We start from the raw sequence: 25,982 nt of genomic DNA on the forward strand, positions 1-25,982 counted from the left end.
GGGAGTGCGCATCGCCAGCTCAGCCCGTCTCACTCGGAGCGCAAGTGAGGAGGGGGTGGCGGGGTGCGCCGAAGTAAATCTGGGGTAGGTGTCTGGAGGAGGGACCCCCAGCTGGGGTAACCCTTGGAAGGGTGTGCAGTTGGGAAGGGGGCTGGGCCTCTGCCAAGGTCGCTTGCAAGTTGATGCTTCCACCTGGAGGTCCTGATGCTTGGGGTCTCAGAGGTGTGGGCTTGGAGGGAGCACAGTGAACTCCGGGTCCCGGGTTAGTGGCCTGGTACACTTTGTCTGTCCAGACCATTAATTCTTCATGGTAGTCCCAGTCCCTGGTCAACCTGGTGGCACCCTGCCACAACCACCAGGAGGCCGTGGTATTCTGGAGTTAGGCAAACAACTTCCTCTTCCTGGAGGCCTGGACAGACCAGGTCTGGAGAAGATGTGGCGGAGTGGGAGTGTGTGTGTGTGTGTTGGGGGGCGTATTCTGTAAAGCACAGACCAGATGGGTGGTCCCAGGCCAGACCCCCTCCAGCAGCCACAACGGGGAAATGAGGGCAGGGCCTCTGGGGGACAAGGGCTGCGGAGGAGTTCTCTGGGGCAGGCTGGGTTCACATCTTTGGAAGGCATCTGCCAAAGCCTGAGCTGAGACAGGGGAGCTGGGGGAATCCCATGCCCTGCAGAGGGTTGTTGAGACAGTGTGCTCCTGGGAGAGGTGAGGTGTGGGGAGGCAAGACTCTTAAAAGGAGAGATTTTGAGCAAAGCTGTGGATTTGTTGGAATTGTGCCCTCAGGGAATTGGGCTGAGTTTTTGGAGAAAGCGATTAAGGCAGATTTATGGTACCTGGAGAAGTTAGGGCTGTCCTGCCTGGGGTTACACAGAGTTGCTGTGTGACCTTGAGAGTGTGGCCTCTCATCTCTGGGCCTCTAGTGAAATGGGCTGGTTGTGGCCTTCTCTGGGGACAGTCAGGCTGGGGCCAGACAGACTAAGCTGGAGGGCCAGAAGTAGATGGATACTTACTTGAAGGACAGAGTCTCAGAGGCCAGGCCAGTGTCCTGCCGTATCCCAGGACCGTTCCCGACTCCCACAGTTTCCTTGACACAGCTCACTTTCTGGATATATCTCTAGATCCCCTGGGGCCTACTTGGGTGCAGAGATCATAGTCAAAACCAAACCAAACTCACTGTCATTGAGTCATTTCTAACTCAAAGCTGTAAATCTTTACAGAAGTGAATTGCCCCGTCTTCCTTCATGGAGCAGCTGGTGGGTTTGAACCACTGACATTCTGGTTAGCAGTCAAGTGCCTTATCCACTACTCCACCAGAGCTCCTGCTGTTGTTGTTATGTGCCGTCGGGTCAGACCTGACTCATAGCGACCACTCCTTGGGTTTCTGAGGCAGTATCACTACGGAAGTAGATTGCCTCATCTTCCTTCTGAGGAGTGGCTGATGGGTTTGAACCACCAGCCTTCTGATTAGCAGTCAAGGCCTTAGCCACTATGCTACCAGAGCTCCTTGTTGTTGTTGTTGTTATGTGCCGTCGAGTCAGCCCTGACTCATAGCGACCCCTCCTTGGGTTTCCGAGGCAGTATCACTACGGAAGTAGGATTGCCCAACCTTCCTTCCGAGGAGTGGCTGATGGGTTTGAACCGCCAGCCATCTGGTGAGCAGTCAAGTGCCTTAGCCACTATGCTACCAGAGCTCCTAGTAGTGCTATATAACTGCAGAGATATCATGAGGGGAAGATTGGAAACCTGGCTGCCTGGGGAGTGAGGGCCAGAATTTCAGGGTTACCTTGAGCTCTGCATATGAGTGCCCCTCCTTTGGGTGTTGGGATGTAGGGATTTAGGGATGAGGGACTAAGCTGCCAGCACCCCAGGCCCCAGAAGCATCTGGGAAGGACCCTGCTGTGAGTCACACTTGCCCAGGTAACTCTGACTAAGCTTGTTCTGTTAGGATGCCCAATAGCTCATAACAGCACTGGGCAGGTGTGTACTTGGGCCTGTACTTGGGCCTGTTCATCGTGCATTGGGAGTGAGTGACCCTGGCTACAGCACTGATGTCTTTGGGGCTTGGTTTCCTCGTCTGTAAAATGAGTCTGTCTTTCTTTCTTGGGGGACTGTGCTCTGTTAATGACAGGGCCCCTTAGCCTTCCTGGGGGTCCTCTTTGGACCCTGGGCTGCTCCCTTGGGGATGGGCATCAGTGGCCCTGCCTGGAGCCCAGCTTCTCTGGATTCTGCAGGAGCTTGGGTGGATCCTCTTCCTGGGGACACTTGGATCATGGGCTCTGAGCCCAGAGTAGCTTCAAGGCACTGTTCCCCAAAACCAGCCTGCTTCCTTCCCTGCCCCCCACAATTTCACATGTCAATAGTCTTGGGGTGAGGGTGGCATCTTGGGTACTATTGCATGAACACAGTGCTAGGTACTTGGGACTTGGTCAGCAGAGGCCAGAGGTTGGATTCTGGGCTGGTTTTTGACCACATGATGCTGATACAGCCCCTTGGTCTCAGTTTCCGCACCAGATAGATGGGACCAATCATACTCATCTCTAAGGAGGACCAGGCTCTGAGGGACTGCCCAGCTAGCAGATGAGACAGCCCCCCAGGATGGAGGCCTGTGCCTTTGCAGCAGACAGCATGCTGGGGAGGTCCAGGGCTACAGGCACCTTGGACTCGTGTATAGTCTGGAGCAAGTCACTTAACTGCCCTGGGTGCTGGTTGCTCTAAGGAGCTGGGATCTGTGACCTCTTGCGTGTAAGGCCTAAGTCACAGGTGGGTACAGGTTCTGAGACAAGGTCTGAAGTCTGGCTGAGAGCTCTGGGGTCAGGCAGGGAGGCCTCCTTATTGAGAAGGGGTTGGACAGCCTTCCCTGCTGACTCTTCCTGGAAGCCCTCCATGATGTGCCACCCCCCCTTCCACCTCCAACAGGTGGAGATACCTTTGTGTAGGGGCTTAACTTCTCATTAGAGTGTTGCTTTTTCTAGCGTCTTCCCAGGGTTTGTGACCAGCAGGCCTTGGGAAGGGGGCCCAAATGCACGCGGTGAGAAGGGGTTGGGTGCTGTCGTCTGCATCTGTGTTGGAGGGGATTGGATGGACCGGGGCTGGGGGTGCCTGGCACAGGACAGGTGTACCTGGTGTAAGTGTTGGATGTGGAACGCCTTAGGGTGTCAGTTCTTCTAGGGCTCATCAGGCAGGGAAGCCCGGTGTCCTGCCCTGCCTGTCCTCTACCCTCTCAGGCCATGTGCTGGCTCCCGGTGTGGGGACAGGGCTGGGCTGGGAGCTCTAGACAGGGCTGGGCTGTCAGGCCTGGGGCTATGGCCTGGAGAGCCTTGGCCCTACCTCCTTCTCTACCACCCCAGGCTGTTGCCGACCTCCTCTTTCCTCCACCTGTTGTCCGAGAGGGAATTGGTTCTAACCCTACACCTGCTTCCCCTTCCCGGAGGGGCCCAGGCCGCCCTGCCCCTGACCTGTCCCTTTTTCCTAGGTGTGGCTTACCCAATAAGCAAGCTAAGCACGGGCTGACTTGTGCTTAGTTTCTAATCTGTAGTGAATAGTTTCACATGGCTGTCACCACACGCTGTGCTGAGGAAGTAAGCACAAGCCAGCCCATGCTTACCTCACTCACTGGGTACTCCATCCCCGTAAGGGACTGTGAATTTGAAAAGATGATTTGGCTCTTTAAGAAAGTGCTGTGAGCTTGGGAGCGAGACAGATACCTAGAAGCAGAATCTCTGATGTGGTGAGAAAATGTGAAATTGTTCACTACAGATTAGTACCTAAAAACACGAGTTAGCCCATGCTTGCTTTGTTTATTGGGTAATCTGACACCTCTCTGCCCCCTAGTTGCCTTGAACCCATTGCTCCCAGCCCTACCCCAGGCCCTGCCTCAGAGAAACTCAAGACCCCCTCTGTCGCCCTGGGGCCCCACTCCACTCAGCACCCTGGCATCCTTCTGTCCAGACGTCTGACCCGGGTTTCCTGTTCTTCTGGAACCTTCCCCTGCGGCCCTGTGGCAGAGGTTCCTTCAATCCCCAGGCTGCCCAGCTGGCCTTCGGCTTCTCTTCCCTCCCCTCACGCAGGCCCAGGCCCAGGCTGTTCCTCTGGCCTGGTGCCTCCCAACAGACTCCAGCCTGCCTTTTCCCCTTAGCTGCCTACAGGACATTGGACGGGCCACTCCCCAGACACCTCAGTCACCCCTTCCCTTCCCTGGAAGCCCACTCGTTCCCGTCATGGTACCCCTCATCTCCTCATTCACTTATTTCTTGATTTTTTTAATTGACTGATTAATTAATTGATGGATGTAATTTTTTTTTGTCACCCTATCCAACCCCTAAGAAGTGGTTAAAGTGCTCAGCTGCCAACCAAAAGGTCAGCGGGTTCGAACCCACCAGCCGCTCTGTGGGAGAAAGACGAGGCAGTCTTCTTCAGTAAAGATCAGCCTTGGAAACCCTCTGGGGCAGTTCTAATCCTGTCCTATAGGGTCGTTAGGTGCTTTGGTGGTGTAGTGCCTAAGACATTTGACTGCTAGAAGGCTGGCAGTTCAAACCCACCAGCCACTCCTCAGAAGGAAGATTGGGCACTCCACTTCCGTAGAGATACGCGTCGGAAACCCAAGGAGTGGTCACTACGAGTCGGATTGGACTCAACGGCAGTGAGTTTGGGGTTTTTTTTTTTTTTGGTTTATAGAGTTGTTATGAGTCAGAACTGACTCAATGGTGGTAGGTTTTGGCTTTTTGGATCTAATCCCTGGGGAGTCCGGGTAGCACAGTGGTTAAAGCACTCAGCTGCTAACCGAAAGGTCAGTGGTTCAAACCCACCAGCTGCTCTGCAGGAGGAAGATGGGTTCATCTGCTTCTGTAAAATTTATTGGAAACAAGGGGACGTTCTCTGTCCTATAGGGCCACTGTGAGTTGGAATCGAAGCAGTGGGTGGTGATCTAACACTGGTCCTATCATGATTTCTCCTCTGGGCTCTTCTGTCCTGTGTCCCCTCTGAGTCCAAGCCCTGCCTGGTTTGTACAGCAGCCTTGGACGTGACCTTTCCCCAGCCCCCAGTCCACACCACTGGGTGCTGCTGCCAACTTCCTCAAACCCCGTCTGCATCCTGCCTCACTTCTCCGAAACCATCCTTCATCCCCTTTCCTCCCACCCAGACTGCTCTGGGTGAGAGGTCACATGACAACACCAGTGCCTGGGCTCTGGGTTCAAATCCCACCCTGCACTTGTTGCTGAGTGGCCCGGCCAGGCCGCTTTCCCTCTGAACCTTAGGTGCTTTGTCATTAAGTCCAGGCTGCCGAGAGCATCTCCTGCAGTACTGCTGTGAGGCCCACACTCAGTGACATCTCTGGACATGTGGGGGGCAGAGTGGACGTGGGCGAGAGAGCCTGGGGACCTGGTGTGTTTGTGGGTTTGCCCCTTCTCCCTGGGCCAAACTGTCTGAAGCCTTTCCTGAGGGACATGCAGGACCCCCTCGGCTGACCCCCAGGCACAAGTGACTTTGCTGTTAGCCCCAGTCCCCTACTGGACTGCACTGAGGGGGGAACCGTGGCACTGCCCCCAGGAGCAGGTGGCCAGCCTTGGCCTGGAAACTGGGCCCGGGGTTGGGGTCTATGCAGAGCAGACCTGCCGCAGCCTCACCGCGGGGGCACAGAGCGTATGGTCTCAGTGAGCCGTCCAGCCCACTCTTCCACCCCATGTCAGAGCTGCTGGCCTGTGTCCCCACCCCCAGCTTATGTAAGAACCCATTAGCACTGGGGACTTTCACTCAACAAGCCGACCTGAACAGGGTCACCTGGGCACTGGCCTCAGTGAGACAGAGGCAGAGGGGCAAAAAGACGTGTGGCAGTTGCTGGCTGGGGGCACTGGGCAGGGCAGGGGCCCTCAGGGGGGTCTGGTCAGGCCCTCCTGGCCAATAGGGCTCTTGGTAACTCAGGTCCAGGCATTCGCTCTCATTCTGCCGTGCAGGCAAGGACAGAAGCCCTGCTGGCCTTCCCCCCAGAGCAAGCCTGGTGGGTGAGGATGGAGGGAGCTGTGTGTCCTCCGGTTCTGTGCTTCCTGGGGAAGTGACCCAGTGGGGCCTTTCCGGTTGAGCTGCCCGTGGGCTCCAGGCGGCAGAGCTGCCTTTAGGACAGGGGACCCTGGCTGCCCCCACCCACCTCTGACCCTGCCTCTTACTCTCTCCAGCCGACCCCTTTCCTGTAGTCTGAGGACATTGGCCTCAGCAGCGTATCCCAGACAAAGTCAAAAACCCACTGTCACCAAGTTGATTCTGACTCACAGTGACACTGTAGGACAGAGCCGAACTGCCCGCTAGGGTGCCCAAGGTTGTAAATCTTTTCAGAAGCAGACGGCCTCATCTTTCTCCCACGGAGCAGCTGGTGGATTTGGTTTGAACCGCCGACCTTTCATTTTGCAGCTGTGTGCTTTAACCAGCGAGCCACCAGGACTCCCAGACGTTGACTGTCTTTCTGGGGTCCATGGCCCTGGACCGAGGAGTGGAAGGGCCAGAGTGGAGGAGAGCTGCCCACAGGAGCCCGGGCTTGCTCCTCACAACCTTGGGTACACAGACCGAGGTGTGCGGGCCTCAGGTCCGTGGGGTCAGTGTGTGGAGGCTGGAGGCTCTGGCTTGGTTGGACTGAGAGGCCCAGATCCCTTCCTCTGATGATTCCGAGTCACAGGAGGTGGCCTCAGAGCTGGAGGGGGGGGAGGGGGGAGGGGGCTGCAGACCCTCAGCTGCCTCCCAGTGTCGGCCCTTCTTCCCTGCGTCCTTGCCACCCCCTGGCGCCAGGTGTTGGTGACAATGGGGTGGTCCTGCTCTTCCCACACTTCCTGCACTAGGATTTGGATGTGGCTTTTTCTAAAGGAGCTCTAGTGGCGCGGTGCCTAGGGGATCTGACTGCTAACCAGAAGGTTGGCGGTTCAAACCCAACAGCCACTCCGTGGAAGGAAGATTGGGCAATCTACTTCCGTAGAGATACCACCTCGGAAACCCAGTGGGGGTCACTGTGAGTTGGAATCAACTCGATGGTAGTGAGTTTTTTGGTTTTTTTGGGGGGCCAGGGGTGGGGAGTGTCAGGGGGACTGTCTCAGGCTTCCCTGGATCACTGTGGCCTCTGGCAGCAAAATAGGGGCCATCCCCCAACCATGGGCAATTGGGAAAATGGTGGGAATAGCAGGAAAGTTCCAGGTTCTCACGATGGCCAGAGGCCCAGATCACAGTGTTGGATGAAGCTGGGTCCACGTGGGAGGAGCTGGCAAAGTGTGAATGGGAAGGCCCTGCATCTGGGGGTCTGGGGAGCTGGGATCCTACCCCGTGCCCGACGCTGTCCCTGTTGGTCACCCCACCCTTGGCATGCAGTTCCTGCTTATTTCACTGAAGTGGGCAGCCCGTGCTGTGGGGTCTGCTGCCTGGATAAGCCCTAGTGACTTGCCCCCCCCCCCACTTGAGCACGCAGGGGTCCCTTCCCCAGGGCCTGTGGTTTCAGCTGCAGACCCTGAACCCGGGCAGGGACAGTGGCTTTCTGCCAATCACGGTTGTGAACGAGCGCTGCTGACCTTGTGCCCGCCACGGGGAGTGATTTCTAGTTTGATTCTTATAGTGCCCCCTGCGGAAACAGAGGATTTCAGTGACATTCCTGGGGGCTCCCTCTTGGGGAGGAGGTTTCCGGGCCTGAGCAGGGGCTGAGAAGCCAGTCCAGGCGGCAGGCGGGTCGGAGTTCCCTGAAGCAGCCATGCAGGAGCCTCCCAGCCCCGGGGCCCAGCAGCCAGGACCCTGAGCAGACACGCTGACTCTGTGGTCACATCCTCCCGCTCTGCCAGGGCCAGAAGGCTTCAGGCCTGGAGGGAAGGCCTGGCCACAGCCCTAGCACTGCCACCAACGGGTGTGTGGGCCTGGCCAAGTCCTTGCACCTCTCTGAACCTCAGTGCGCTCACCTGTGGAATGGGGACGGTATCACGAGTGTTTTCAAGGAGGTGACATTGCAGAGTACTCCTGAGACTTACCTGGGCTGAGGCTGCAGTGTGGGGAAGAGGGTAACGGGGGGCTGCCACAGTCTCTCAGGCCTCAGGACCCCTCTCCCCACCAACAAGGGTGTTGGGAGAGATCCCTGTCTGGCATGTGCGCTGTTGATGTTGGAGGTCAATGTCGAGTGAGGGATTATGTTCCCACCTTATTCTTCCAAGCTCTGGGCCCCGCCAGGCAGACTCAGACGGGGAGGCCTGGCAGCCACACTCTGGGCCCTCGCCAGCCTTGAGGGCAGGCTGAGCTGGGTAGCTGGTTGCTGGGATCCCCTGGGTGTTGCTGGTAGCTCATGGCTGTGTTTCCTGGGTGTTATCAAAGGGGAAACTGAGGCTCCAGGGTTGCATGGTGGCCCTGCCATGGTCTCTAGGACAGGAAGGGGGGACCCATCCCCCAGCCCTGCATCTCACACCTCCCCCCCCAGCAATCCCAAATCCCACGACCTCCTTGGCCTTGGCTTTCCCCCATCCTGTGTGGTCTCTGAGCCCCACCCCTTACTTCCCCCACTGTTATTGGTGTCCCAGCCCCCACCCTCATCCCAGCCCAGCCTTGGCCAGGCTCCCAAGTTGCTGGCTCAGGAACCACTGGCTTTTGCTGAGTGAGCGAGACCAGAGGTGCTGTCTAGGCAGGAACCTCGCTGGCCAAGCCCTCGCCCTTCCCCCAGCCTCTCCAGGGTCCGCTGTGCAGGGTGGAGCGTGGGCGAGGGAGGGGCGTCTCCAACGTCCATAAAAGGGGGTCCGCAGGCCCAGAGAAAGGTGCCCCACAAACTTCCTGCCTGAACCTTGCCTGTCTGCTCAGCGTCCTTCCTTTCTGGGCTGCCCTGAGTGGGGTGTAATTTGCATACAATTTGCATGTATAATAACCCCTCCCCGGTAGCTTCCGCCTGAGCTGCCCTGGGTGCCAGGCTTTACACATGTCTCTGGTGGTCTAACCAGAAGGCTGGCGGTTCAAACTCCCCAGCCACTCCTCAGAAGGAAGACTGGTTAATCTACTTCTGTAGAGACAGCAGCTCGGAAACCCAAGGAGGGGTTGCTATGAGTCTAGTCAACCCTATGGCAGTGAGTTTGCTTTTTTTGTTTTTTTCCAGTCCCTTCAGTGACCCTTGAGGTAGGGCCGTGAGGATTGGCCCCATTTTCTAGATTAGAAATGGAGACTGATTGTCTACACTGATGTAAAGGACACCAACAGAGCACCTACTGTGTGCCAAACACACACAGCCCCAGGCCCTGGGCTGAAGGGGTGGTTGACAAAAATGAGTGAGTCCTGCCCTTGCCCCCCACAAGGCCTTGAGCTCTGTCATTTTGTCTCTGTGGCAATCTGGTTTTAGCCGGTCGTGCCCTTTTACAGATAGGGATACTGAGGCCCAGTGAGACGGGTGCCTTGACCAGGGTTGTCTAGATCTCAGATCGCCCCCTGCCTGCGCTGATGCATTTGTTTGCCTCACAGCCAGCCCCCCACGGAGGAGGGCCGCCCGCCACCCCTTGGGGCTGTTCCAGGCCCCTGGAAAACCATCAGCCTCTGCAAAGCCCACAGGGAGCCCCCGGGCGCCCTGGCAGAGTCCTCGGCAGGGGAGGGCCCTGCAGCTGCCCAGCTGGACGTGGCCCGGCTGCGAAGCTCCTCCGTGGAGATCCGTGAGAAGGGCTCGGAGTTCCTGAAGGAGGAGTTATGCAAAGCACAGAAGGTGGGGCCTGAGGGCAGGGGGTGGGGCTCCGGAGAGGGGCTGCCCTGGGCTGGGCTCACACTGAGTCTCCGGGCGTTAATTATGCTCTGAGTGGTCAGTGGTCCACTCAGAGATTGGACCACTTCTCTACCAGAGAATTCCTGAGATTCCCGTCAGAGACCTGGGTTTGAATCCCTTCCAGTGCCCTTGTACACAGCACCACCATCTGATGTCTGACGTCTGACCGGGGAGGCTTGTGTTTGCTGGGACGCTGAACAGGTTTCGGCAGAAATTCCAGGTTAAGGTGGACTGGGAAGGAAGGTCTGGTGACTGACAGCTGAAAGTCTGGCAATGAAAACGCTGTGAATTCCAGCTGTCCGTAGTGCAGCCATGGCGGCCGTGCAGGACCGGCAAGGTTGCGTTCTGTTATTCACGGGTCACTGTGAAGCAGGGCCTGACTCAGTGGGAGCAATAACAACAATAACTGCCACCACCACAATGACAATAACCACCACCTCCACAATAAACACCACCACCGCCACCACAATAATAAACACCACCAGCACCACAACAATAAACAACAATAACCACCACTACCACCACCAGCACAATAATAAACACCACCACCACCACCACCACAATGACCACCACTACCACCACCACCACAACAATAAACACCACCACCACCATGACAATAACAATAAACACCACTACCACCACTACCACCGGCACCACAGTGACAACAATAAACACCACAATAACCACTACCAACACAACAACCATAACCACTCCCACCACTCCCACCACGACAACAATCCCAACACCCCCACAGTAACTGTGACAGTAACCCAATAGCAACGACGACAATCACCACCACAACAGTGATGACGGCCAGTACACGCACCCTGTTTTGCGACCGTCCCCACTGTCTATTTCCAAAAGGCTTTCATCCCTCTCGACAGACACTCAGTATCCCCTTCCTCCACCCTCCTTGCCCCGTAACCACCAATAGCTTGTGACTTTAAACCGTTGCGAAGTCTTCTCTGTGACAAGCTGTCCCAGCCCTACGGGACTAACCGTAGTTTCAGGCTCCTGCCGAATGCATTGTAGACTGCCAGGTATACGGGGCCCGGGAGCCTGGGCAGGGGGGCCTGGGGACCCCAGTGGCAGGCCCGGGACGCTGGCAGGGCTGACGGCACCTGCCTCGCACCCCCAGGAGCTGAAACTGAAGGATGAAGAGTGTGAACGGCTGTCGAAGGTACGCGAGCAGCTGGAAGAGGAGCTGGAAGAGCTGACGGCCAGCCTGTTTGAGGTGCACAGGCCAAGGGGGCAGGCTGGGGGCGGGATGCCCGGCTCCTCCAAGGGGGCAGGCTGGGAATAAAATGCCCGACTCCTCGCCGCTCACCCAGAACCTGCTGCTCTTCCCAGGAAGCCCACAAGATGGTCCGGGAAGCCAACATGAAGCAGGCAGCGTCAGAGAAGCAGCTGAGGGAGGCGAGAGGCAAGGTGAGCCGCCCGGAGCTCCCGCCTGCCCCCCAGCCCTGGGAGGCCTGGCCTTCCCGACCCAGGGGGAGTGTCACCCATGGGGTCAGCAGGGGTGGGAAAACAAGGGCACAGAAGAGATGGGAGCATCTGAGGTCACAGAGCTGAAGGCAGCTTGTGGGTGGGAGCCAGTGTTCCTTGGGACTCCAAGCAGTGTCCTCACCGCACCATGGGGCTCTTGGCTGGGGCCCTGCAGGGCCGAAGGGTCCTGTGGGTATGGTCATTTCCTGTCTCCCCTCTGCTGTTCCCCTTACAAAGCAGAAGCCCCAGACTGGCCCTGGGCGCTGAGCTGTTGGCCTGTCCGTGGAGTGGGAGGGCTGGCCTGTTCCTGGCTCGTTGGCGCCCCAGAGTGCTCAGTGCCCAGCCCACTCGCAGATGGGCACTAACAGCAGAGTCCTTGTCAGGTCACGTCTCTGATCCTCAGTTTCCCTGTCACATGGGTGTCTCGGTCCTTGCCTCGAAGGCTAGTCCAAGGATGACAGGTGGGGTTAGGTGCTGGCCCTGAACTGGGCTGGCAGGCAGTGGCCGCCATGGTGGTGTCAACTCTGGGTCATCTTGTCCTGGCCAGATCGACATGCTGCAAGCAGAGGTGACAGCCTTGAAGACCCTCGTCATCACGTCCACGCCAGCCTCCCCCAACCGTGAGCTGCACCCGCAGCTGCTGAGCCCCACCAAGGCCGGGCCCCGAAAGGGCCACTCCCGCCACAAGAGCACCAGCAGTGCGTTCTGCCCGGCCGTGTGCCCCGCTGCAGGGCACGCCCTCGCCCCAGACAGGGAGGGCAAGGAGGTGAGGGGTGCGGCAGGTGGCGGGCACGGGAAAGGAGAACACAGTACCAGTGAGGCCAGAGCCTGGCTCCTTGCTGTGTGACCTGGAGCCCTCATTGACTGTCTCTGGGCCTTCTCTGTGGCTGTGAGGGCTGCAGATAGAGACCTGAGGCCTTTGTTCTCTCGTCTTAGGGTGCGGGTGTAATCTGGGGGCCTGATAGCCCCACCCTGCCCCGCTGTTCCATGATGCAGCACTCTCTGCTGTGTAGTGTGACCACATAGGGGCTATGTCTGGCTCTGAGGGTCTGCCCTGGGGACCGGAAGAGGCTGGGCAGGAGCTGCTGGGCCTCTGGGGAGAGGCTGGCCCAGCCCCATATGGCCCCTGCCGTGAAACCCAGGCCCACCTCAGGACAGCCCTGGGCACAGCGTCCTCAGCGCCCCCTGGCTGTGGCATTGGGATAAGCATGGCCTTTGGAGGAGTGATCATCCTCCCTGAGGGGTGGGGCTCAGGTCCTTGGCTGGGCTGGACAGGGGCTGAGGGGGGAGACTGACACTCATGACTGTGGTCCTTGGGTGAGTGGGCTGTCGCAGTGCCTGTTTCCTCAGTGGTGGCTGAGGCCTTCCGGGGCTCTGTGAGGAATGGCAGGGCTCGGGTACCGAGAGCCCAGCTCAGGCTGCACCGTGTACAGCCTCCCACAGATGTGGTGGGAGGCCGCTTCCACAAGCCTGCCCCAGACTCACCTTGCCCTCCAACTCTGACTCCAGGACTGCCAGGGAGGAGGCACTAGGCCGGCCCCTTCCCTGGCAGGGCACAGTGTGACCCCCCCCCCCCAGAGCCCCAGGGTCACACAAGGGAGGCCACCATCCTCCTTCTGAGCTGCTGACTGGACACTAACACCTCTTCCTTCCTCCTGTCTGTCTCTCTGCATCTGTCTATCTGTCTGTCTGCCCTGCCACCCCGGCCCACCCAGCCTGGGCTGCCCCCTCTTCTCTCCCTGCTCCTCTGCGTGGTCCCCAGCAGGGCGGTCCACCTCACCTATGAGCCAGCCTGGCAGCTCCCGCCCGGGGAGCCGCCCGCCATCCCCATCTCTACTACCTCTCTCTCCTTTTCCCGCCAGGTAACGGCTCTGGCCCCGCCTTTGCCCACCCTGGCCTCGCTCTCTGCATGCACCCAGGGTGGCCAGTGAACCACGGCCGGGGTGGGCAGCAGGGGCGGCCTGGGTACGTCCCGTCCTCTTGTGTGCATGTGCCTGTGTGTGCTGTGTATTCCTGCACGTACCTGCAGGTTTGCCCTTTGACTTTTCCTCCTCAAGGGGGCAGCAGAGGGAGGGTTTCCAGGACCAGCCCTCAGACCCAAGTCTGCCTGCAACATGACTGTCATCTGGCCTCCCTGCTAGCCTCCTTTCCTTGGCATGCCCTCAAGCATCCTTACCGCTACGTGCTTCTTGTTCATTCACCTTTAGATCAAAAGAAAAAAGGGGGTGGGGGGAAGAATCCCACAAATCCTTCGATGCCAAGAACCTAAAAACTCACCTGGAAATGGAACCTTGTGTTCTAAATACTTTGGTGCAAGTGGAAGAACGGAACTCTTTCTGGGGAAGAGTTCTGCATGGCCGCTGGCCGCCTGCTGGCGTGCTGGGGTCCTCCCTGCTCCTCCTCTTCACCCGTCTCTTGTGTGTGGGGCTCCAGCACCCTGACTGCCCTTCACCCCAACCCACCCTCCCCCACAGGTGGACACGACCCTATTTGCAGAGTTCCAAGCCTGGAGGGAGTCACCCACCCTGGACAAGACTTGTCCCTTCCTGGAAAGGGTATACCGAGAGGACGTGGGTCCCTGCCTGGACTTCACAATGCAGGAGGTGAGCGGGGTGCAGGTGGCCAGCGGGAGCCCAGACCCATAGCCGGAGCCTGGCCCCTCACTGCCCCATCCTGCCACCTGCTTTGCTGTAGCTCTCAACATTGGTACGGGCCGCCGTGGAGGACAACACACTCACCATCGAGCCTGTGGCTTCACCGGCGCTGCCTGCAGTGAAGGTGGCGGCAGTCGAGTGTGACGGCACCAAGTAAGCTTAGCGCCTTCAGCCCGTCCCCGCCCACTGGGGAAAGCCCCACAGAGCCTCCAGCTGTGCCGAGGGGATGGCCAGGGTGTGCTGAGTCTTGGGCCAGCCTCTTGGGGTCTTGGTGTGAGACCTGAAGGTGCACAGGAGCTGTAGTGTCCAAGTTCGCCAGGTCCCAGGAGCGGGGGGCACCTCACCCACACAGAGAACTCCGTGCCCCCAGTCGTGGACTCCTAAGCCCTGTAAGGAGGTCTTGGGCTGGGAGCTCCCTCTTCCCGGTTGGCCGACATACATACCTTCTCCCTCTGCCCACCTGTTTGCCTGCTCCTTCCTACGCACCCTTCTGGCTACTATGCCCCACCTGCATGAGCTGGGGAGCCCCCAGCTGGCTGCCCACAGTCCCTTTGTTTCCCCCCCAGCACGTGTGCCCTGAGTGGGCTGGCCCGTGCCTGCCGCCACCGCATCCGGCTTGGTGACTCTGAGAGCCACTACTACATCTCGCCGTCCTCCCGGGCCAGGGTGAGTCGTCCTTTGGGGGCATCGCTTGGCTCCTTAGGGTCCACTTGGGCCAGGACTCTAGGCCTCAGTCCTGGGAGCACAACCAGGACACAAGCTCAATCTATAGAACACAGTACAGGCTCAGAGGGGCAGAGACTGACGGGCCATGCAGCACAGCAGATGTGTTAGCTTTTGCTTACTGTGTAAGAAATTCCTGCAGCTTAGTGGCTTAAACAACACCATTACGATCTCGCGGTCTCCCCGGGTCAGTCAGGAGTCCAGATGTATGTGGCTTCACTGGGGCTTCACAAGGTTGCAGTCAAGGTGTTGGCCAGGCTGCTTTCCTTTCCGGAGTTCAAGGTCGTCTTCTGAGCCCATGTGGTGGTTGGTAGAGTTTAGTTCCTTGTGATAGTAGGACTGAGGTCCCTCTTCTTGCTGCAGTTGGCCAGGGCCCTTGGAGGCCACCCACAGTCCCCTGCCACATGGTCCCCTCATAACTTGGTGGCTCACTTCTTCAAAGCCAGTAAGGGAAAGTCTCTCCAGTCTGCTAAGACACATCTAAAAGAATGAAACGTAATCACGGGAGGAGGGACATCCATCACCTGCCGAGGGAGTGAGTGATACACGGCCCAGGGCAAAGCTCTCTGCTCCAGGCTCCCAGGCTCCAGGCTCCCAGGCTCAGGCTTTTGAGACGGTGCAGAGGCCTGTCTGTTACCCAGGCAACAGCAAAGGGCTTCCAGGAGTCCCAGCTTCTACTCTCACCTGCTGGTGACTCAGGCTGCCTCAGGTCACCTCACTGAGCTGGAGCTGGAAGACAGGTGACTTCCATCCTCTGTCCCCTTCTGTCTCTCTGTCCTCTTCATAGTCTGTTGTTGCTGGGTGCCATCAAGTCAATTGGGACTCAGGGCAGTCCCCTGTGACAGTAGAACAGCCCCATCAGGTGGGGCTCGGGGCTCATTCCTGACCTTCTCTAAGCCTCCAGCTCCCTCCGGGTAAGCCATAAGGCTCTCTAGTGTCATTTTTAGGAAAGCAGGTTGCCCAGTCTTTCTCCTGCAGAGCCACTGGGTGAATTTGAACTGCCAGCCTTTGGGTTAGCGGCCAAGTGCTTGACCGTTGCACCACCAGGGCCCCTTTCACAGACCGTTGTTGTTGGATGGTGCTCCTGAGTTGGTTCCGACTCAGACCGACCCGTGTGCAACAGAACGAAACACAGAATGAGACACGGCCCGGTCCTGCACATCCGCACAATGGTTGCTGTGCCTGAGCCCATCGTTGCAGCCACTGTGTCAGTCCATCTCGTTGACGGCCTTCCCCCTGTTCACCGACCCTCACTTTAGCAAGCATGGTACCCTTCTCCAAGGAATGGTCCATACTGACAACTTGTTCAAAGTCTGTGAGACGAAGTCTCGTCCTCACTTCTAAGGAGCGTTCTGGCTGGACTTCCTCCACAGACTTGCGTATACCGTTAGGATTGAAAGAGGCAAAAGGGAACCCCTTTGGAGAACCCTGAGTCTTGGTGCAGGAGCGATGTGACAGGCTCTTTCTGGGCTGTCCTCTCCCCTCCCTACTAGAGGCTCCCATGGGGAAGAAGGGCCAAAGTGGACAAAGTGGCCCAATTGTCAGGCAACAGATTAGAGACGAGGGCAGTGGTCAAAGTGGAGCAGCTGTGGTGGGGCTGGACCATGGGGTCTTTGAGTGCATCCTCCTGGTCAGTATGACCAAAGGGGGACATCTGGGCTGGGGCTGGGGCCGGGGTCCGTGAGTGCATCCTCCTGGGCAGTGGGCAGTGCTCCCAGCAGCACGTGGAACTCCTGCTTCCTGGAAGGGATTCAGAGGCTCAGGAGGGTCACGGGTGTGCCCGAAGCCACCCTGCCAAGACCTTAAATCTCTACACTTGGGTCGTGTCTCTTTATGCTGCGGCCCCCTGCCCCACGGACTTGGGGCCACAGCCTTGGGTCCCCATCCCAACCAGGGCTCAACAGAGGGGCCAGTGTAAGAAATCCTCGTGGCTGGCAAAATAACACTACATTTGACGCTGGGTTTTCTCCAGGCCTGTGTGTCTGATGGTGCTGGCACAGCAGGGGGTGGGAGAGAAGAGAAGGGCCTGAGGTTCAGAGGTGGCCCTCCTCCCCCTGCCCTGAGGCAGAGACCTGCGCTGCGAGTCAGCAGGCAGGGGCATGTTCTCTCCCCAAAGCACAGCCCTGGACGACAGCTCCCCCACACACACACCGCGCCCCTGTTCCTCCTGGCCCATGAGCCTCCCATGGGTCCCTGCTGTCACCAGAGACGCCTGGCGCCCCAGCCTCTCCCACCCCAGCCTCTTGTAGATGCCCTCCTCCATTTGTTGTGCCCTGTATACTGGCCACACCAGGCTCTTTGCCTGGCCCTGCCACACACTCACAGCTCCCTGTCTATGCCCGGGCCACCAGCCCTTGCCCCACTTTGACCTCCTGCTCCAGCCAGAGCATCGCCCACACCCCCCACCTCCCAGAACTTCCCCTCTCCCCCACACTTAGCATGCCCCCGTGGAGCACTGGGCATTCAGGAGGGGTTGTGGGCACAGCCACCAGCCCCCTTCCACACTGCCTTGGGCTGGGTTCCCAAGAGGCAGAGCCCAGGATGGAGATTTTGTGCAGCTCTCAGAAGGGTGAGGGAAGCGGGATGGGTGGGGGCCGAGGGGGGACGCCAGCAAGGGTATGGCCTCTACTGGGGTTTGGCTTCAGCCTGATGCACAGTGTCTGGGGAGCACAGGGTTGGTTGCAGCCTGAGGCCAGGGGGCCTGCCTTATGGCCCCATGCCAGTCAGTGGCTGAGGTCTGCAGGGACAGGCGGTGCAGACAGGAGCATCTAGGAGCCTACTGGCCAGTGCTCTTAGCAGCTGGGAGATGGGGCCCAGGCTGGTGGCAAGGGCCCTGGGAAGGGCACCCACAGCACTTTCCCCACCAGAGGAGAGTCTGCTTCTTAGTTCTGTGACCTCTGCAGTCACTGGGCTCCATTCTTGGAGCCTGTTTTCCCCGCCTGTGCAATCGGGATGGTAAGCGTGTCTGCCTCATTTGGTGTGTGTGTTTAGTTAGCCGTCATCTGCACCCATTGCTTTCTTAGGAGAAGGAGTGTTGTTGGAGTCCCTGGGTTCATGCTGTTAACCGAAGGTTGGAGGGTTGAGTCTACCTCGGAAGAAGGGCTTGGGGATCTATGTCCCAAAACAGAGCCACTGAGAGCCCCGTGGAACGCAGTTCTCTGACACACAGGGTCACCCTGATCCGGAGGCCACTCCATAGCAGTCGTATTGAAGTCGTTCATTACAACTTTGGAGGCCAGCCCTGTCGGACTCAGGGAGCATTTTCTGGCTCTGACGGAAACGTGGGGTTCCCTGCTCTGGCCTCAGACGCACCCTCGCCTGTGGGGAGTCCTGGGGATCCGGGGCTGGCTGCTCACCCCTCTTCCGTTCTGCCCGCAGATCACAGCAGTGTGCAATTTCTTCACCTACATCCGATACATCCAGCAAGGCCTCGTGCGGCAGGACGGTGAGCGCCCCCTGGTGGCAGGCAGAGGGATGGCGCCCAGGAGAGGGAGGTGGGGGCTGGGTTGGCCTGGACTGGGCCTTCCCAGCCAGAAGGCCAGTGAGGGGGCCTGTGGTGGGTTAGTAAAGGGTTGGTGGACCACCTGAGTGCTGAATTCTGTGGGGAGTTCAGCTGCAGAGGGAGACACCCAGCCCATGCCACCTACAAGAAACTCCCCAGGGTGCCTTCTACTACCTGGGCGGGACTGCTCTTTCGCCTGCCAGTCTTCTTCTGGCTCCCAGGACTTGTGAAGACAGGCTCCTGTGACTGGCCCAGCATTCAAGGCTCTAAGAGCTTCTTTCACCCACCTGGTGTGGCCGCCTGGTGTCCCCTGCTTACAGAACCGCCTCCCCTCCTGCCCCCAGGCCTTTGCTTTCCTTGTGCTCCTTCCTGGCAGGCCCTCCATCCCGCCCTCTGCAAAGCCTGGTCTCCCCCTCCTCCAACCCAGCTTTGCTCCCTAGAGACTTCCCCCCCCTGCCAGTTTGCAGTCTGAGTTGCTGCAGAAGGTGTTTGGGGTCAACCCTCCCTGAAGACCAAGGCCAGCAGACACAGGGCATTGATACCTGCCAGGCCAGGGTGTGGACCTGAGGGGCTGCCACCTCCCAGGGACTTGGCTGGACACTGTGGCCCTGCCCACTGTTCAGGGACCTGTTGAGTGTGCTTCCCAGCCAGGGGTCATTACCGATGAGGGTAACATTGTGGTGTAGGTGCCTGGGTCAGGAGCTGGGTGACGCCCCACAAGTTCAGGGCCCATCCATCCCTTGTGTGCATTCAGTATGTGAGTTTCCAAGGTGTTCTCATACCCACGCTCTGTCCTTCCCCGAAACACCCCACCAGCCCCATCACAGTCAGGGCTTGAGTGTCCTAAAGCCCAGAAGTCTTCTCTCTCGGGTCTTCTGCCCTTCCCAGAAGCCAGGGGAGGGGGCAGGCGTCTGACTGAGCTGTCCCTGAGCTGTCACCATTTCTCTGCCCACAGCGGAGCCCATGTTCTGGGAGGTCATGAGGCTGCGGAAGGAGATGTCGCTGGCCAAGCTGGGCTTCTTCCCTCACGAGGCCTAGGGCGTGGCCTGGCCTGGAACGGGGCTCGCAGCCTGAGCAGACACCTGCCCCAGCACAGACAGACAGACAGACAGGAAAGTGGGCTCCTGGAGCCAGCACTGAACCACAAGCCAAATGTCTGCCCAGGATGGACAAACTGCCAGGCCCCAGAGATAGCACTGAGCCAGCACCAAGTATCCATCCCAGGCCAGACGCAGACGACCCTCCTCACTTCCCCACTGGGTTCTACAACCCACCGGAGACTTTCAGAAAGCACCAAAGATGGAGGAACTGGGGACCAGACGCAGGGGCTCAGCCATGGAATGAGCACGTGGGGCAGCCAGCTCCCCTCCTGGGTCCCCGGCCCTTGTTACGACCAAGTCCTGAGAAAAAGGGACCTGCCTGGGGGTGGCCAGATCTCCCGTGTATCTTGCGCCTCAGCTCCCCCCTGGCCACCCCCTTTTAACCAGTGCACAGGTGGCCTCCCCATTGGACTGACTGCCCCAGACTGGCCCTGGCCTTGCCTGCACCCTTTCCCGAAGTCCCCTGCTGTCCCAAGTGCTCACAGGGCAGCAGGGCCGGGAGGGGCTGGCAGGACCTCCAGATCCTCTCCAGTCCAACCTGTGAACCTGTGAACCTGTGTGTGGTTGAGAACCTCCCCCTAGAGGTTCCTTAAGATGAAGTCAGGAGCCCCCCCTCCCGCCCTCCGCCAGTCTTAGCCCAGTGCTTCCAGGAAGCCCTGGGGCATTTTTCTTCTTAGTAAAGCCCAGGTACTTCTCAGAACGCTCATGCCTGTTGTCAGCAGTGGGTGGTCGTCTGGACAAGGGACTGGGGTCTCCAGGCCCTGCAGGAAGGGCTGGGTGGGGCAGGCAGGACCTGGGCCCCGCTTCCCCCTCACAGCCCACGCAGGCCCAGAGTTAGGGGCTCCAGCCTGGACACATCCCTCACCATGTCCGGATTTCCTCCTCTGAGTGGAATGTAACGCAGTTTCTATTTAATAAAGGACGGCTTTGTGAGTAGGGGCCGGGCTGCCACGCGTCTTTGCTCCCGCTTGCTGGGGCTCAGGCCAAGGCCCGCCCGAGCATCTGAAGGAACGAAACCAAATCCTTCCCTTGCCTGCCCTCGTGCTTGGGATTAAACTCAAATCCTGGAGGCTCTCCCTATCCGCCACCCACTGCTCAAGCAAGTGCCTCCTCAGTGTGCTGTGGGGCTGGGGGCTACGGGGGGATGAGCCCGGCCTCCCTCTCCCCACGAGGAGGGGAGAAGGTGTGAGGCTGACTTGGCCACTGCCGCTCCCTGGGTCTCCCTGCTCTCAGGTGAAGGGGTTCTTGGCCAACTCCAGGCCAATATGGCTAAAACCTGAAGCTCAGAGTCAGAGCATCGAGGATTGATTGGTGATGTCTGGCAGCAGCGCAGGCTGGGCTGTGTGGCTTGAATGCTCTGGGTTTCACAGCCCTGCTCCTACATATGTTCCAGCAAGGGGCAGGGGACACAGGTAGAAGAGGGTGGGGTAGCTGGGTCCTCTGAGGGCTCTGGGTCGGGCTGGGGAGGTGTCTTATGATGGCTAACCCTCTCTACCTGTGGATGCCGCACCTGTGGGTGCTGTTCCTGGAGGGGACAGCAGCTTGTGAGCTGGTGCCTTCTGGAACTGGTGACACCCCGAGGGGGCCTTCCCCATTGGTCTGTGGCCTCAGGGCCACATGGCTGGTAGGTCTGGCTGGCTGCAGTTTGGCTGGGACCCACTGACAAGGCCTCTGTTCTGTCATCTCCGGCCAGTAGCCTTTTCCCAGGAGGTCTCCTGCTTCCCTGAACCCCCTTCTCTGAAGCCTCAGCCCAGGCTCCCCTCCCACTTCTACCAACTCGCTCCTTCCTCCCCCCACCCCCAGGACCCCCTCTCTCTTCCATCTGGGACTTATATCCCCATCCAGCCCCAGTCCCCTTAGGGCTCCTGTCACACAAGTCCACTCACTCACTGACCAAATACTGGGCCACTCCTGTCCCTGGTGCTGGGGACACCTGGTGTTTGAGCTTAGACTCTCAAGTGGGGAGACTGGCAAGAAAAACAAATGCGTGAGTCATATACCCAGGGTGTCAGGAAGAGGAAAGGAAGCAGGAAGGCAAGGGGGTCATCAGGGAAGGGTCCCCCATCCTCTGGAACAAATCTGTCCTGCTCTGTGGCAACCTTGGGCCAGCTGGGGGCTGAAGAAGGTGATGATCGGGGCCCTGAGTGGTCCATCTCTGTCCCCAGCTTCTGGGCCCCTGGTCCAGCCTCACCCAGGACCAAAGAAGCATGCAGTGACACTTGGGAGGCCTGGGGGTGCCCCACCCCAGAGATTCTCTGCCTCCCCCTCCTGTTGTCAGGTGGGGCCACTGAGAGCAGGCCGACGACACACATCCAGAGATGTGTGTGACGGACAGAGGGACACACACTCTGGCCTCAGCGTCCCCAAACAGTAGCTAATCTCTGAGCGCTGAACTGTGCGCCGGGCATGGTTCCAAGCTCTTTAAAGGAGCTCGATCACTGGATCCCCATTCATTAGCATCCCCCCTTTTCAGATGGATAGACAGGTGCTCAGAGGTCCCACAGAGGAATGGTGGCCCCAGGGGAAGGATGAACCATAGAGCCCATGGTATTAACCAGCATGCTAGAATTCTTTTACTGAACACCTATGAGGTGCCTGGCAATGAATTAGGCCCTTCCTTGGTGGTGGTATAGTGGTTAAAATATTTGGCTGCTAACCAAAATGTCGGCAGTTCAAACCCACCAGCGGCTCTGTGGGAGAAACATGAGGCAGTCTGTTTCTGTAAAGATTTACAGACTTGGAAACCCCACGGGGCAATTCTGCTATATCTTATAGAGTCAATATGAGTCGGAATGGGAGCTCTGGTAGCGTAGTGTGTAAGGCACTTGACTGCTAACCAGAAGGCTGGTGGTTCAAACCCACCTGCCACTCTTTGGAAGGAAAGTTGGGCAATCTACTTCCTTGGTAATAGCGCCTCAGAAACCCAAGGAGGGGTCGCTATGAGTCAGGTCCAACTTGACGGCACATAACAACAACAACATGAGTTGGAACCGGCTCAGTGGCAGTGGGCTTTTTGTGCTTTAGAAAAAGGAGAAACTGAGGTGTCTTAGTTACCTAGGGCTTCAATAACAGAAATACCACTAACGGGTGGCTTTACGACTAAGGCTTTAATGAACAAGTTTATTTTCTCCGTTTAGGCTACGAGAAGTCCGAATCCAGGGCTCTGGCTCCCCAGAGAGGCTTTCTCTCTGTCTGTCTGGGGGAGGCTCCTTGTCTCTCTCTGGGTCCTTTCCTCTAGGATCTTCACGTGCTGTGACAGCTCTCTCTCCATCTCTGCCTGCTCCTAAGAGCCTATCTGCCTATCGCAGGTCTCAAAAGTAATGCCTTAAGACACACCCTATACTGATAACGGCCTTGTTAACATAACAAACCAAAAAAAAAAAAAAAAAACCAAACCTGCCACCATGAAGTCCTGGAGTCTATCGGACTCGTAGCGACCCCTCCCATTCCCAAATCCGAAAAACAAACCCACACTGTGCTGTAGCCCTTGGGTTTGTTTCCAACTCAAGGCAACCCTCTAGGACAAAATAAAGGAGCTCAGGTGGTGCAGTGGGTAAGGCATCTGACTGCTAACCAGAAGGTCAGTGGCTCAAGCCCACCACCACCAGCCTTCTGCAGGAGGAAGAGGGGCAATCTGTTTCCATAAAGGTTTACAGCCTCGGAAACCCAACGGGGTGGCTATGAGTCAGAATTGACTCGATGGCAGTGAGTTTATTTGTTTGTTTGTTTTGAGGACAGAATAGCCCTGCCCCCGTAGGGTTCTACTCTGTCTCGGAAGCGCAACCGGAACGGTCCTTAGAATCAAGAATGGCCAGTCTCTGTCTCATGTGCTTTGGTCGTGTTGTCAGAAGGGATCACTCCTTGGAGAAGGACGTCATGCTGGTAAAGTGGAGGGCCAACAAAAATGGGAGGAATGCAGAAAGTGCCATGGACTGCTAAAAGGACTAACATCTGTCCCAGACAAAGTGCAGCCGGAATGCTCCTTGGAAGTGAGAATGACCTGACTTCGTCTCACCTACTTTGGTCATGTTGTCAGAAGGAACCATTCCCTAGAGAAGGATACCATGCTTGGTAAAGTGGAGGGTCAACGAAGGGGAAGGCCCTCAGAGAGATGGACTGACACGGTGGCTGCAACGATGGGCTCAGGGATAGCAGGGATCATGAGCCTGGCGTGGGACCGGGCAGTGTTTCGTTCTGCTGTGCACAGGGTCACTATGAGTCAGAGACGACTCGACTGCACCTAACAACAACAACATGCAGCTTCTAAGGCTGTAATCTTCACGGAAGTAGACTACCACATCTCTGTCCTGCAGACCGGCTGGTGGATTCGAACTGCCAACCTTCTGATTAGCAGCCACGCACTTAACCACTGCTCCACCAGGGCTCCTTCAACCACAAGTATTACCCTAAACCAGAAGCATTGCCATTGAGTCGATTCTGTCTCAGCAATCCTGTAAGAAAGAGTAGAACTGCCCCACAGGGTTTCCAAGGCCGCGCTCTACAGAAGCACATCGCCTCATCTTTCTCCTGCAGGGTGACGGGTGGGTTTGAATCACTGACCTATTAATTAGCAGCCGAGTGCTTTAACCACGGCACCACCAGGGCTCTGACCACAAGTCTAGAGGTTAGGAGTCACAACACATCCTTTGGGGGGGACACATTCATGAAGCTCATGACCCATATCACAAGGCTCAGGCAGTGGCGGAGCTGGGATTTGAACCTAGGCTTGTGGCCCACATTCTTGACCCCCCCCACAGCTGCCCCCAGCCCTGCTCTGCCGGCTGGGGGTGGGGGTTCCTCCCTGGAGCTACTCAGGGCTTTGGTGGTGGGTGGGGAGGGTAAGCTGACATTGTCTACACAGGGGTTGTTCCTCTCAAGTGGATTTCTAGGTAACCCACTCAGGCCTCATAAGTGCCCCTGGCACACGTGAACCAAAAATACCAAACTCACTGCCACTGAGTTGATTCCGACTCATAGAGACCCCCATTGGGTTTCTAGGGCAGTCAATCTTTACAAAAGCAGACTGCCCAGTCTTTCTTCCACAGAGTAGCTAGTGGGTTTGAACCACCAACCTTCTGGTTAGCAGTCAAATGCCTTAGGCACGGGGCTCCCAGAGCTCCTTGGCACATGTGAACCATCTCTTGAAGGCCAGCATGAGCCTCTGGCCTCTGAGGGTGGAGCGGGTTGATTGCGAGCCCAGGCACACGTTGGCTTTCCAAACAGCAGCAAAGCATCCCTCCTTTTGGGTCATACTTTACAATCTGCCCGGCCCATCTTGCCTTGACTCCTGCCAGGGCTGTGCCCTTGAGGCTCTGTTTTCTCCTTGTGCCCTGGGGAGATTAGGCTAACTGGCCTCTGTAGCTCCTTCCATTCCAGTGCGCTAAGGAGTTCTGCTATAGCTATTGTGATGCTCTGCCCTAAATGGCCCCAAACAGTTCTTACATAATTCTACAGCCCCTGCCCCCCTGGCCCTCCTGTCTCAGAAGGGTTTGCTCATCCATCCCGTGGAATGAATGGTGAGCTTCAACTTAATGCCAAGTCATAAAGCTCTGGTTTGACCTGGATTCGTGCATCTGCAGCAGAACGGAAGCCTGGCTTTGGGTCTGCACTTTCTGATTGGCCAACACGTCGTTCTTCAGTGCACCCCACTGGTCCACTGCTGTGGCAATGTGGTGAGCCCGGTGGCACTTGGCTCCGCCATGGGGGCTGGTGGCTCCTCGGTAGGGAGTAGGCACTTCAGTGTGTCCAACAAGAGGCCCTGTGATAGCTCGCGGCAGGGAGAAGGCAGGCCCAAGTAAGTGCAGCAGGGACTGGGGCGGGGGCAGAAGTCAAGCCCCCACCCCAGTGCTCTGGCTGGGCAGACCCTGCCTTGCCTTTCAGCTGGCCCTTCCCCCAGCTAAACCCAGCACCCTGGCAGTGGCCCCGTGGCAGCTCAGGAATGTCGAGTGGGGCCTCTCCCTTTCCAAGTGCTCTGGTGGACCCGGCTGCCAAGAGTTGGGGGTTTGGGAACAATAGAGTCTAAAGCTTTCCCAGGCTCCTGATGCCCTGAAAGTTGCAAGACTTATGGGCATGGAAGCCAGAAGAGGCACAGTGATCGCAGGCTGGCCTGCAGGGAAGATTGCAGGAAGTAGAAACTAGGAACACACAACCACAGGGGGTGGGAGGCCAGGGCCACCTCTCCCCTCTGCTGCAATGAAGTGGCTGGAGGGGGTGGCACGGTCCCAGGCCAGTCCTTGCTTCACCCCCTGGGGAACTCTATCTAGGGTCTTATCACCTGCACAACCACCTCTCTCACGTACACATGCACAAATGCACACGTATGCAGGCTGGGGCATGGCCAGGGCCCAGGTTTCCAAGCAGCTGCCCCAGGGAAGGAATCCCTGCGTGCCCCCCAGCCGGGCTGCACCTAAGCATGGAGGGCCTGTGAAGGTGGGTGCCTGATGGCAGAGGAGCTGAATCTCTACACAGGAGAGGGCTTCCTCCGGTCTGGGCCCTCTCCTCAACACACATGTGCTCAGTACATGGTGACATCCAGGGCCTGCCTAACTGTCCTCACACCTCTCCCAGTGGTCTCCAGAAAAGCCCAGAGCCCTTCACTCCATGTCTGCAGGAATTGTATAAATATTAGCTACAATGATTTTCTACAGATTGTTAGACCAGATAAAATGTTAGCTAATCAGAGAAATAGACTTGGGGTTCTCAAAGTGTAATCTTGTAACATCACATCACCATCTCCCGGGAACTTGCCGGTCCTGAGGTCCACCCTGCTGAATCC

General features: G+C 57.9%; 1 protein-coding gene across 1 annotated transcript in view; it reads left to right on the forward strand.

Annotated features, from left to right (window-relative positions):
• Positions 1-19,145, forward strand: part of RAB3IL1 (RAB3A interacting protein like 1) — a 22,173-nt gene extending 3,028 nt beyond the window's left edge. The window contains exons 2-9 of the mRNA XM_007944891.1: positions 9,452-9,686; positions 10,882-10,977; positions 11,094-11,171; positions 13,703-13,831; positions 13,923-14,035; positions 14,449-14,548; positions 17,984-18,050; positions 19,063-19,145. Coding sequence (XP_007943082.1) covers positions 9,452-9,686; positions 10,882-10,977; positions 11,094-11,171; positions 13,703-13,831; positions 13,923-14,035; positions 14,449-14,548; positions 17,984-18,050; positions 19,063-19,145 — 901 coding nt within the window. The remainder of the gene's footprint in view (positions 1-9,451; positions 9,687-10,881; positions 10,978-11,093; positions 11,172-13,702; positions 13,832-13,922; positions 14,036-14,448; positions 14,549-17,983; positions 18,051-19,062) is intronic.
• The last annotated feature ends 6,837 nt before the right edge of the window (positions 19,146-25,982 follow it).

This window comes from Orycteropus afer, unplaced genomic scaffold, assembly GCF_000298275.1.
Source record: "Orycteropus afer afer isolate SDZICR_OR568_19922 unplaced genomic scaffold, OryAfe1.0 scaffold00130, whole genome shotgun sequence".
Taxonomy (NCBI): domain Eukaryota; kingdom Metazoa; phylum Chordata; class Mammalia; order Tubulidentata; family Orycteropodidae; genus Orycteropus; species Orycteropus afer.